This window comes from Anguilla rostrata, chromosome 8, assembly GCF_018555375.3.
Source record: "Anguilla rostrata isolate EN2019 chromosome 8, ASM1855537v3, whole genome shotgun sequence".
Lineage (NCBI taxonomy): Eukaryota > Metazoa > Chordata > Actinopteri > Anguilliformes > Anguillidae > Anguilla > Anguilla rostrata.
Genome location: NC_057940.1, coordinates 20,275,773 through 20,287,900, shown reverse-complemented (window position 1 = coordinate 20,287,900; position 12,128 = coordinate 20,275,773). Strand labels below are relative to the sequence as shown.

The following is a 12,128-nucleotide window of genomic DNA, read 5'->3' as shown; positions in this document are numbered from 1 at the left end:
GGGTGCCACAATATTTACAGTCCGACTGCATTTCTGTGTCAGTCCTCAGCTAAGCTGTATAGGTAGCTGACTAATAACGTTTCTCCAGTTTAAATAATTATCTGAATCGGAAAAGAACGCTCACATGATATGAAATGTGGTTTCATGTAGCTAAAATACACTGATGATGTTAAGGAACAGACCTACCAAAATAACTTGCTAGCCAGTTAGGTCTTGTGCGACAACAAGGAGTTCCCCCATGTGGAGTTTTGAAGCTGGTACGGTTGACAGCATCAGACAGTCATTCACATTTGTATTTTTGAATGGTCACGTTACATCGGCTATTAAAGCTGTGTAAACCCCAGGCGGTGCTGTTATTAATATGAAATGAGGATCATTCAAGGACAATCATGGGGAACGTTTGGACTTTTTCCTTGCTAGCTAGCTAACGCTACCTACCTAGCTACTACATGGCTAAGATGCTTTGATTCGAACGATGTGCCTTGGCATTAATGTGATACGTAGCTAGCTCGTTACCAAGCTTAAGAAAGTATTGCTTACATTAAATTAACATGAATTCTAGCATTAAGTGGGTTTATATGGACGTTTTCCGAACAGCTCATTCAAGTGAGTCAGTTAGCTATATTTAGCTACGTTTTACCTTTGTGAACTATTTATTGTGGCTAGCAGTTGGCTACTTCACTCGCGGCGGTAACAAGCTGATAAACCGGAATTTGCCACTTGGCTCGTCTGACGAAACGTTCTTTACTGCTAACGTTATTTAATAACGCTAGCAACTTGTATAATACAAAAATGATGACGAAATATTAGACCAGACTGTAGCTATGTCTATAGCAATCTGGCTGTAGGCATAGCTAGCTAGCTAGCAAATGTTTACTAGCTACGGACATAAGAATCCGAATAACTATATGTGGTTGGATTTTATTTATTAATTTATTTCCGTAATTTTGTTAATTAGTGTTTAGCTAGTGAGTCTAACCACATTATGGATAGAGAGACTTTTCATACGTGCTGCAGCCTGGTTAAAATCCCCAGGCAGTCGTACGAGCAGTTCAGATCTTCGCACTTCGTGGACTACATAGAAAAGAAGGATTTCAGCTATTCCCGATTCTTTAAAAACTACTTGCTTCCAAACCACCCATGTGTTTTTTCGAAAAGATTTACCGAAGACTGGAATTGTCGGAAGCACTGGGTAACTGAAACCGGGAAACCGAATTTCCAAAGACTACTGCAAGATTTTGGTAAATTGAACCTATCCGCTAGTTTTATAAACACGGCCTCATAGAAACGGTGGCAGTGCATGTGTATAAGGAAAAATACGTGGTCACTGTGAGAATTATGTTTTCCTCTAAGAAATAGGTGCAAGCGCATTACACCTGTACAATAAGAACTACGTATCGTTTCCCAGCAACATAGGCCTACAACAAGATTGTGTTTTTATAATAGGACAATGTAGCCTATGTATTTGCGCATTTGTCTGTATTAAAACAGTGATGTTTTGTTCAAGTAAGATCCTGATCTTTATGTGAAAGTCACCAATGTAAACCCGTTAATGCAATCTGAAAGATACTAAAAATAATTGCAGCCACAGTGGATCTTATTATGGTTAGTCTAAGCAACAGGTTTTGCATCTCATGCTTGTAAGTACCAGGCATGGAACTGAAATTCCACTTTGTTTTATTGTGCATTTTCTAGAAGACACTCCAGTCCCTGTCGCCAATTGCAATGCAAGAGAATACAATGCCAATCCCAAGCAAATACTTCCTTTTAAAGAATTTATAAGCTACTGGAGGGAGTACATACAGAATGGACACTCTTCACCAAAAGGATGTCTATATCTGAAGGATTGGCACATGCACAGGTAGGCCTATGTGAAGGTGACCTGCAACTGACCTAATAGACATTTCTCCATATTTTGTTCATAGATGGATAATGTGTTTGTATACACAGATATTTGTGGGGTCATAAAATCACAAAATGTATGCTGTAGCCAAGCTGGATGTTTTGTGTGTCTCTGAAAGGGAGTTTCCTGAACACAATATCTACAGCACACCTGTGTTCTTCTCGTCTGATTGGCTGAATGAATACTGGGACACTATTGAAGTGGATGACTATCGCTTTGTCTACATGGGACCAAAAGGTTCATGGTATGACATCTGCTTATAATCATATTTAGAATGTCTATCTTTGTCAGCTTTATTATTATTATTATTATTAGTAGTAGTAGTAGTAGTAGTAGTAGTTGTAGTAATGTTTATTAGTAGTAGCAGCAGCAATAGAGGCAGTAGCAGCATTGTTAGCTAATATAAAAGAATCCAACTGCAAGGTCATTTACAGTATGTAAATGGCTTTGTATCTAACAATGTGTATTCATTCACAATTTGTCAGTTGTTCATACACTATAACAAACTAGACATTTCATTACATAATACAGTTATGCAAACACAATGTAAAACTCAATGAAAGAACAAGGTAATGCCTTTGCTCCCAACACTGTCCTCGCAGAGCTTGACTGCCACAAGCAGACTTTCTGGGACAGCCTGTCTGAAAGGAGACTATTTGGGACTGTGTGGGACACCTCTCTGTAACCATTACAGCTAAAAAGTTACAGAGAGACTACAGTAATTGAGCTTGATTATAAATTACATTGTTAAAAAAGTTTGGAAATTTTCCCTCTGTTACCAGGACTCCCTTCCATGCGGACGTCTTCCGCTCATACAGCTGGTCAGCCAACGTTTGTGGCAGGAAAAAGTGGCTTCTGTATCCCCCCGGCCAAGAGGAGTACCTGCGCGATTGTCACGGCAACCTGATCTACGACGTTACGGCACCCGTTCTTCAAGACAAGGGACAGTACCCTCACTACGAGAAGGCCTGCCAGCCTCTGGAGATCATCCAGGAGGCGGGAGAGATCATCTTTGTGCCAAGCGGATGGCACCACCAGGTCTACAACCTGGTGGGTGTCATTTAAGCCAATTTGCATGAGCTTTTCCAAGGCCATATTGTACGAAAATCCTTTCTCTGTTCTGTGAGCGAGAGAGAAAAAATAATACATAACGATTTGTGGTACACCTACAGTTAACATTAATATGTCCGTGTATGTCTAGTCTGAGTTTTACATGAATGTAATAATTTTTGGAACATAATGGAAATAAATCATAATCATAAACATGGGAAAATCATCAATCAGACAGTTGGAACCAGGAAAAACTACAATTGTAGTTATAATGATTAAGTTTAAATAGCAATCTGAGTGCGTTCATGGTAGCATGTTCCAACTTGGATTGGGTTTGAAGCAACAAATATAATGAAAAGTGAAGTGGCTATGGTGGAGTAAACATTGAATGTGGAACAGGGGAGTACCTCAAAGACAGAATTACTTTACAAATCTGTGTTGAAGGGACTCCAGGAAATGGCACAATACTTGTATCATGCTCACCTGGTTCCTTTCAGATTATTCCGTAACATGGTTATTGGTTAATCTTTGGTTCCAGGAAGACACCATCTCCATTAACCACAACTGGCTGAATGGCTGCAACCTGGACATTATGTGGCAGTTCCTGCAGGGGGAGCTCTCTGCAGTACAAAGGGAGATCAGTGAATGGAGAGACTCCATGGACACCTGGCACCAACACTGCCAGGTATAGTTCAGGCGCATCTCAGGCACAGGCTCACGCATATACCCATGTGGGTACGCTTTTGAGCAGTGTTGTTCTGCACTCTGGAAGATTGGGATGATGATGTAACAAAGAACAGACAGAAATGACATAGTTGGCCATTAGACGTGGCTGTAGAATACTTAATGTGTGCACAGAGTATAAATCCCCAGGTGTTTACCCCGAGTACAAGTAAGGATTGCATACATTTGCCCCAGATGTAGAACAACATTTACTTTCATAGAAGTCATGGGAGAAACGTCCAAGTATAGTTGGCCACGCAATTTAACAGTAACGTGTGGTTCAAAATAAGCATGAAACTCATTTTTCCCCAGGTAATCATGAAGTCGTGCACGGGGATTGACTATGGGGAATTTTCCTCATTCCTGAAGATCATTGCCAACAACCGCCTCTCGTTCCTGAACGCCTGCTCAGGCACCTCTGCTCCCGGGTGCCTGCGCCACCTGTCGGACACCCTGGCGACGTTGGGGCCCCACCACGCGGCCTTCGACCTGCAGCGGGTGGCGCACATCCTAGAGTGTATGCTTAGCAACGAGGACTTCCTGCGGCTGGACCCCACCTCCCTGAGCTCGCAGCCCGAGAGCCTGCTCCAGCAGATCCGTGACGCCATGCGCTCCGCGCTCTGACGGGGGGGGTTGCACCCCGCCCCCAACCCCCTGACCCCTTCACATGAACATGCTACGATGAGCATCCGGAGCTGACTTAGATCCCGCTCACAATGCTTACAACTTAAGTTTTGTGCCCCCAGACACAAGGAGCCTTGCTCAGTCAATTGCCATAGCTACAAACGATCACAATTTTGATGTGTTCACACTTTACATTAATGACAAGTAATGCAAAGAATGTTTCATGATTTTAATGTACGAATGTTCCAGCAGTATTAATATTATAGTGTCATATTACAATATGTTGTGTGTTGACATGGCAACACAATTAGAAAAGGCACTCACTCCAGGTTAGTGTAGTAGTTGGTGTAGCCTCATTGCTTGTACCGTAGCCACTGTAATGAAAGAATCATCATTGTGTGGGTCAGTAGCTTGTGAGTACCACCCTTGTATTTTTTTCCTCACATAGACTGACCTTTGTGCATGCGCTTATTTTAAATTTGTGCTCATATATTCACTTGGCAATGCACTTTCAGCTGGGCTATTCGGAATCAAAGATTCCAGTTTACAGCAAGTGTGGATAAATCCATGCTTACATAGTCTTGTATTGTCGTGCTATATAATTTATATAATAGATTTTGCTTAAATGGGAAGAGCATATTCCATACGACGTGCTCACAATTTTTACAAAAACTCATCATGAACATCGGCTTAGCGATTTTTGTTCGTAGTGCAGTCAAATGTGAACTAAAACATGAGTAAAACACATTTGAAGCGATGTATAAATAATTTTATTTTTATTGATTATTAAACAATCCTCTTGCATGTACTGCATAGTGACAGGTTATTTAATAGCAAACGTGTTATTTCCCTGATTACTATGGTACTGTACCGAGACAGTGAGTGGCAATAAACTATGGAATGGACAGACTGATGCTACGCTATCACTGTTATCAAGGGCAACAATGTTGATGTGCAAAAAAATGGCCTTTGCCAATGCCTTTTCTGAAATTGTTTTTCACTTTGCTTACGAGTGATAATGAGCATGACAATGAAATAAACGGTTTGGATTTACCGTTGCATTTTGTTGCTAGAGTTATTGAATAGTCCAAGACATCCTCTGCATGTTTTATAGTGCTTTTCATCTTATGACTTCATAATGATTTACAGTGAATGGAAGAGAAACTATTCATCTACCACCAATGTGGGGCAGCCGTTTTGCACCAGAATGTTCACTGTACATCACAGGTTGTGCAGGGGTAGAGACATGAATTCATCATTCTGCCCAACCCCATTTCTTAAAGTAATCATTTGGCTTAGATGGCAAACCGGCTGTTTTATCATGTGCACATGAACTTCAATTTCAGTGAATCAGACAGACCATAGCGCCTCAGATGTGGCCTGAGCAGAGCCTATGACTGAAAGCCAGCTGGGACCTACAGAGTGCATTATTGGTTAACATGATGAATTCAGTGTTCAAACTTTTCCCATGGAAAGTAGCCAACACATGTTCAGAAAGTTTCTAGAAGATGCTAAATGATGCCAAACGATAATTTGTACATTTATGACATCACATACTTATCTGTATATGTGTGTTATATATAACTGTGTGTTATTAGTGGACGGTCGACTGTAGCTTCTCTCTGCGCTCACTAACCAGCCGGTTATGTCAGCTGTAGAGTGATAGCTAGCGCAAGAAAGACAACCCACTGAGCAGAGTTGGTGATGGTTTCCAAGGAAGCTGATGTCTGTTTAAAAAGCCGCTAGATTTGTTGCTAGGCTCTTTAAAAAAATAAATAAATAAAGTCGCTAAAGGTCTGAAAAGTTTATAAATGCAACGACAGTCACTATGTTGGCAACAGTGAATGAATGGAATAATTTAAATGTATATGAACTAAATAAACAAAACGTGGACAGGATTTAGCAGACAGGTGTTTTAGAAGGCCAGTGTCCTAAAACATAATACAGAAGTAAATGTAATGCAAAGCACCACACAAACATCATCCATTAAGAAAGCTGAATTCAAACGGACCATTATACACAATAATGGACCATTCACACAATAATGGACCATTACAATGCTGAAATGTCCAGCAATCACAAATAAAGGAAATCTTGCACTCAAAGATTGAAGCTGACAAGCTGGATTTTAGTTCATTAGTTTGTCAAAAATGTTTTTTGTTGTTTTTGTTTTTTTTGAAAGCAAGTCAACAAACACCCAGCGCTAATTCAGGTAGGACGTGCATCCTAAAAGATCAGGGAAAGTGGTGTCGTGGTGTGCGTTCTCAGCATGGCGGACGGCCCGGCTCGCGTGGCTCACTTGGCTTTGGGGTCTTTGGGCCACCAGTCCGGCGCCCAGGCTTTGACGGTCAGGGCGTTGTCCTCGGAGGGCTTGAGGAGCAGCGTCTCTTTGGCGTGCGCCAGCCGCACCAGGCTCAGGCCCAGCTCCCCAACGTCTGCCCGGTGCTTCCCGGCCGGCTTGCCCGACTCGGTGAACAGGTCCGCACCCTCGGCTGGGACCCGGGCCGGGGGCGAGAGGCGCACGGGCATGAGCCGCTTGCGCACCACGCCCGTGTGGTGGGTCCTGGCCGTCAGCTCCTGGCCGATGTAGCAGCCTTTGGAGAAGCTGATCCCCTGCATGTACACCAGGTTGGACTCCAGGGGCAGGGCCACGCCTGGGGGTAGGTCCTTCACCCCTTCAGGAAGTCCTGTGTAGGCAGGAGGGAAAAAAAAAAGAAACAGGCTTAATGAGTTACTGAAGGAAATTATACTGAGCTTGTCTGGGATGTCAAATCAGCTTCTGTTAATAGTAAAAAATAAAAAAATAAATAAAAACTTCTACATAATGCTTAAAGTAAGCAAACACTGCCATGTAAAGTTCTTCAGATGATCAGAAAGGCTTTAATTCAGTAATATCAAGAAGTTATGCTTAAAAAATTAAATGCATCTTAATGGTATTTGTACACGGCTCACAGCCAATGTAAGAACACAACCGAGTTTCCTATATTCTTTAAGGCAGCATGCTGGTCATGTCATGTGACTAAATGAAAATTAAATAATACAGTTCAGATCATCTACCCCTGCAGAACCTTGACTTTTACACCCTTCCTTACCAGAGCAGAACCAGTTATTTCAAAAGGAAAGACGCAGCAGAGTGACCCCCACCCTTATAATCAAGTTATTTTAGGACCAAGGAAACACTCCATTAATTTCAGCACTGCCTTTCTGTGCACAGATCTGGATTTTAAACATTTTAGCCAAATGAGGTAAACCATGCCTTTCTTCATGTGGGCTATTCTAAAACCATTTCTGTTTGATGTTAAAAACAGACAGCTTCCATTCCCCACTCTGTAGATTTTCATGAGCGACAGTCTGTCAAAACATTCACTCGAGCAGCCGTGCGCTGGATACCCCTTCCTGTCCCGACTGACAAGAAACAAACTCCCTGAAGTGCACTTACAGACATTTAAAGAACATGTTCCAGGAAACAATTACTCAACAACTGAAGGAAGTTTCCCCCTCTTCACAGCCTCAAAGAATTGATTTTCACAAATCTGTTTGTCTGATCCTGATGTCTTGCAATTCCAATATTGCCCATAGAGTGGCAGCAGAGAGAAATTCATGTAGTTACATTGTTTATAAAAAAACGCTTTTCCCTAAAAGATACAAATGTGAGGGATGCAGACCCTTTAACGTCGCAGGTCAGGGTTTAGGAAAATAGTTAGTGGCGGGGGAAGTGCCTCAGAGGGTAAGCAGCGGTGGCATGAAGTGGGGAGCTGTGGTATTCACATGGCATAGCCTAAACCTGACCTAGGGAAAACATGGCTACACCATGCCAATTTTGTTAAATAACACACATTTATTGGATGTTCAACATAAGATTATGGAGATCTGAGTCAGAGGTTTTATTAATTTTTCTCTGATGTTTGTGGAGGTGCTCATGAATTCAGCAATACCTCTGCCATTAGTACCTGGGTGAAACCATGCAGGTTCCAAAATCAATAGCCGCGTTTCCACCGCAGGAACTATACCCCGGAACTAGGAACCTTTTGAGGAACTCAGTGCGTTTCCACCGCAGGAACTAGGGTCTAAATTTAGTTCTGGGGGCTTTGTTTTACCCCCCAAAACGTTCCTGCTCGGGGGGTAGTACTTTCCGAAAGTACAGGAACCTTTTGGGTGGAGCTTGCAGCGCTGAACATTTCTGATTGGTCGAGTACTCGTAGCATTTGTGTTGTATTTATTTTCCGCCATTACCCGCCATGTTTGAAAATATGCAGCGGCAAACCAATTTATTTTCATAATAACTTCAAATCAAACTTGTATGTTATGCGGCGCAGTAGCCTACTTTTGGTTATAACCTGTCAACGTCTTGGAATTATAACGTGTGCTCTTCTGTTCTTTTCTTGCTTTAATATTCGTTTTATAAAATGCTAAGCATTCGTGCTGGGACAGCATATTACGTAGGCTACCAAAACATTCAAACGGATTAATTCGGTTGCTGAATATTTTCTTCCGGATTTTCTTTGTTAGCCCGTTGTAATTGACTCAAAACGTTTGATACAGTTATGTGAGGTATGCGGTAGTTCTGCATAATTAACATTGGTGATACAGTACAAGCAAACTGGAAATCACCTTCCGCACTTTTTATCCGGGTAAAATAACAGGTTAATTCTAGTAATCTTCGCTTTAGCTTTTTCAGACTGCCGTAATTTTACTCAATTTTACTGCCATTTTTCAATTCCACGAAAAGACCAGGAAGACTATGGACTCATTTATGGTGCATGGTTCGCATCTGGAGGGCACACTTCGCTGCTCGGCTAGCAGTAACTTCGAACGAAAGCAAACGGTGGCTGTACCACTACTAATTTACATTTTCACGCAAGTCTGAGTTTTCGTTCTATTCTTGTCATTTTGCGATTAGCCTATATGGAATTGACAACGAGAAAGTAATAAAACAGCAAATTGTTTACAACGTGTGCATGTTTTCTGCTGTTAATGAATGTGTTTGAGAGGATATATGAAAATCAATAAATACAAAAGTAACCATATATAGTCATTGTTGGTAACCCGTTGTATAAGTGGAATAAACCCCTCCGGGCTGTCCCGGTTATTAGAAAATAATGTAGGCTACTTCGGTGGTAGTATGGGGTTACCGAAGAAATCATATGACAGATGGACCGACGACAACGTCAGTGGGCTAATTTGCCTAATCTTCGCGGTACTTTAGACCCCGGTGGAAACGCAGACAACCATTGGCTGAAGGAACCTTTTAGTTCCTGGTAAAGTAGTTCCTGGGACTGAAAGTTCCGGGTAATTTTGGTGGAAACGCGGCTAATGATTGTAGCCATTTCATCTCAAACCAACTTTGTTTGAAATTCAAATTCTTCATTAGCAATATGTTCTCCTGAAAATTTGGTTGTATGTGTATGTGCTCCCCAGCTTTTCTGAATGCTGAATGCTCACTGCTGAAAGGTCAAAGTAGAACAGTCATCCCTCTCTCTGCTGGCATAGAGGGTAGGGATGGAGTTCCTCATGTAGCCTTTCTGCAGATATTTTTCAGAGCTCAAGTGCAATTTGGGGTCTTGCCATGTGCATGCGTGTGTTTGATGTATGAAAACATTTAAAAGGACGACAGCAACATTTAGTTCAACATCAGACAAACAGCGGTCCGCTTTTTTCTTTTCCCACGGTCTCCTTTTCCCAGACAACAAAGTGTGATTTTTGTGTGATTGCGGGCACTAAAGAAAGATAATGCATTATGGCAGCTTGGATTTTCAGACAGTTGAACTGGAAGCTGCTGAGAAAAAAATTATTTTAGCTTGATTAATTCCAAAATTTACAAAAATGAATATGAACATTACATTCATGCTACAGTCAGGATAAAGGACAAGATATTGTTAATGCTTCTAAATTCTACCTTAGGTGGTATGTATAAATACATGAAAAGCAAAGTGCATGGATTAAAATCTAAATGACAACTATTTGTTGCTCACAGGGAGTTAATCCGGTGGGAAATTAAATAAAGACATCCACTGGCTTCCCATGGACCAAACAACAGCAGCTTCCCCTTAAGGGCTACCCTTGTACATCTCTTATCTGAGCTCAGTGGAGACTAAAGCCAGACATCAGTGCTGTAGTTTTCTGAGCCGTTTGCACTGTACCTATTTTGTAGCGATGCCTGTGGTAATGCTCTGTATCCCCCTGCTGGACGTCTGCGATCAGCTCCAGAGGGCTGACCTGTTTGTCCATCACCAACCTCCAGCCCATGGCTTTGGCTCTAGGGTCCGCCCCCCACACCAGCGCTTTCTCTGGAGCTGTGAGCTCAGGCTGTGCGTCCCCTCCGACCCCCTCTCTGTCCCGGGGAAGCACAGCCCACAGAGAAAGGTCCGCACAGGGGCTGATGGTCACCTTTCTGCGAATCTTGTACATCTTCAGGTGCCTCTGAATGGAGTCCTGCACTGAGCTGTCGCACTCCAGCAACAGCCTGGTCTCTCCCTCCTGCTTGTCCTTCAACCTACGCAAAATAAGAAAGATCAGTACAAGGACAAGGATAGTAGTTACAACATTCAGCATGTATTGTGACACCACAAAAATACTTTTCTAATGATGGAAAGAAAAGTTAAATTAATAGTATACTGCAGCAGCTTCCACAATATTACAATAAAGTACATACTTCTCTTTTTAATTAATGGCCTTTAGCTAAACAGGTAACTAGGTTGTTGGATGAGGAACGATGCATTGGTCGTGTGGGACTAAGTTTGATGGCTGGATGATTCCTTTAAGCGTGATTCTACAAGCGGTAAAGTAAACACAGTCAGGGGAAGAGCTAAGGGAGAACAGTGTACAGTCATATATAATCAAGTCAACTTTATTATCCCAAAAAGGGGAAATTCATTAGCCTCCAACACACAAGAACAACACCACCATACAGTGCACAACGAGGAAATACATTTTAGCTCCAGCACACAACACAAAGTTTAATAACAAAGACAACGGGCTGGTCATACTTTGATCACTGATCATTTCACAACATAAAGACAACCCATGGTCCCACTAGTAGCTAGCTATTCCATAAAACAAGGCCTCCTTCCATAAAAACAAGGCAATCTCCACATACCATACGGAGTTAACAGTCGACAGCCAGCAACCTACTTAACACCATAGGGCTTATCTGTGAGAAGGCAGGAGTCGTGACAAGATAAGCAAAACCCCGGCAATGCAAACTGCTGTATATCTTTAAAACACAGACAAGAACCGTTGCGTTGCATTCTGCAACTTGTAAAACGCTAATACCACCGATAGGGGTGAAATAATACACAACTTAAAAAGTACATTAATAATAGAAAGATTTAACCTCACCTATACATGATTACGTCATAAAGGGTCCTTCCTTGGACGTTTAGGATGTGGGTATACATTGCAGTCTGCATGCCTTTAGTCAACAGGTCCACATCGTTCGTTATAAGACCTTGCAGAAAAGACCCCGTGTCGTGGCCTTGGACTTTAATTAGGGTCCTGTGCAGCAGGCTGTAACACACGAATTTATTCTGTCCTGTTACACAGTGCGCTTGTCTGCAGTTCCTTCCATCCAGCGTTCCATTACAAAACCCGAGTCTGCTCGAAACTGTGTCTGTTGTGTTCAGACCCAACCTGAAAACATTTCGAAAAACCACTGCTCCAACAATGCTATGAGCCAAACAGGCATTATACATTCTCCCTCTTTAGTTCGAAAGACTGTGTGATGTAAAATCAATCTATATTCTCCTCAAGGAGACCTTTCGCCATGAACAACTACAACCGTATGCACCATTTTGCATCCCGTCATGCTGCACAGGCTAAAGAACAGTCA

At 42.1% G+C, this 12,128-nt stretch overlaps 2 protein-coding genes across 2 annotated transcripts; one reads left to right on the top strand and one right to left on the bottom strand.

Annotated features, from left to right (window-relative positions):
- On the top strand, positions 1-5,358 carry jmjd4 (jumonji domain containing 4). The gene is made up of 6 exons (XM_064346954.1): positions 1-1,241; positions 1,696-1,861; positions 2,022-2,147; positions 2,686-2,953; positions 3,492-3,638; positions 3,989-5,358. The coding sequence occupies exons 1-6, from the start codon at positions 986-988 to the stop codon at positions 4,298-4,300; spliced, it is 1,275 nt and encodes a 424-aa protein (XP_064203024.1). The 5' UTR covers positions 1-985; the 3' UTR covers positions 4,301-5,358.
- On the bottom strand, positions 5,054-12,128 carry iba57 (iron-sulfur cluster assembly factor IBA57). The gene is made up of 3 exons (XM_064346955.1): positions 11,639-12,128; positions 10,441-10,793; positions 5,054-6,987 (listed from the first exon to the last, which is right to left on the bottom strand). Exons 1-3 carry the CDS (start codon positions 11,989-11,991, stop codon positions 6,596-6,598), a joined length of 1,098 nt encoding a protein of 365 aa, XP_064203025.1. The 5' UTR covers positions 11,992-12,128; the 3' UTR covers positions 5,054-6,595.

Bases quoted from the DNA above. Each gene is read 5' to 3' on its own strand.
- iba57 (XM_064346955.1), bottom strand. From the start codon at position 11,991: ATGTATAATGCCTGTTTGGCTCATAGCATTGTTGGAGCAGTGGTTTTT. The intron at 10,794-11,638 runs GTGAGGTTAAAT...TATTTTGCGTAG, and splicing joins TATGACGTAATCATGTATAG to GTTGAAGGACAAGCAGGAGG. The intron at 6,988-10,440 runs GTACAGTGCAAA...CTGCCTACACAG, and splicing joins CAGGCATCGCTACAAAATAG to GACTTCCTGAAGGGGTGAAG.
- jmjd4 (XM_064346954.1), top strand. From the start codon at position 986: ATGGATAGAGAGACTTTTCATACGTGCTGCAGCCTGGTTAAAATCCCC. The intron at 2,954-3,491 runs GTGGGTGTCATT...CTTTGGTTCCAG, and splicing joins ACCACCAGGTCTACAACCTG to GAAGACACCATCTCCATTAA. The intron at 3,639-3,988 runs GTATAGTTCAGG...ATTTTTCCCCAG, and splicing joins CCTGGCACCAACACTGCCAG to GTAATCATGAAGTCGTGCAC.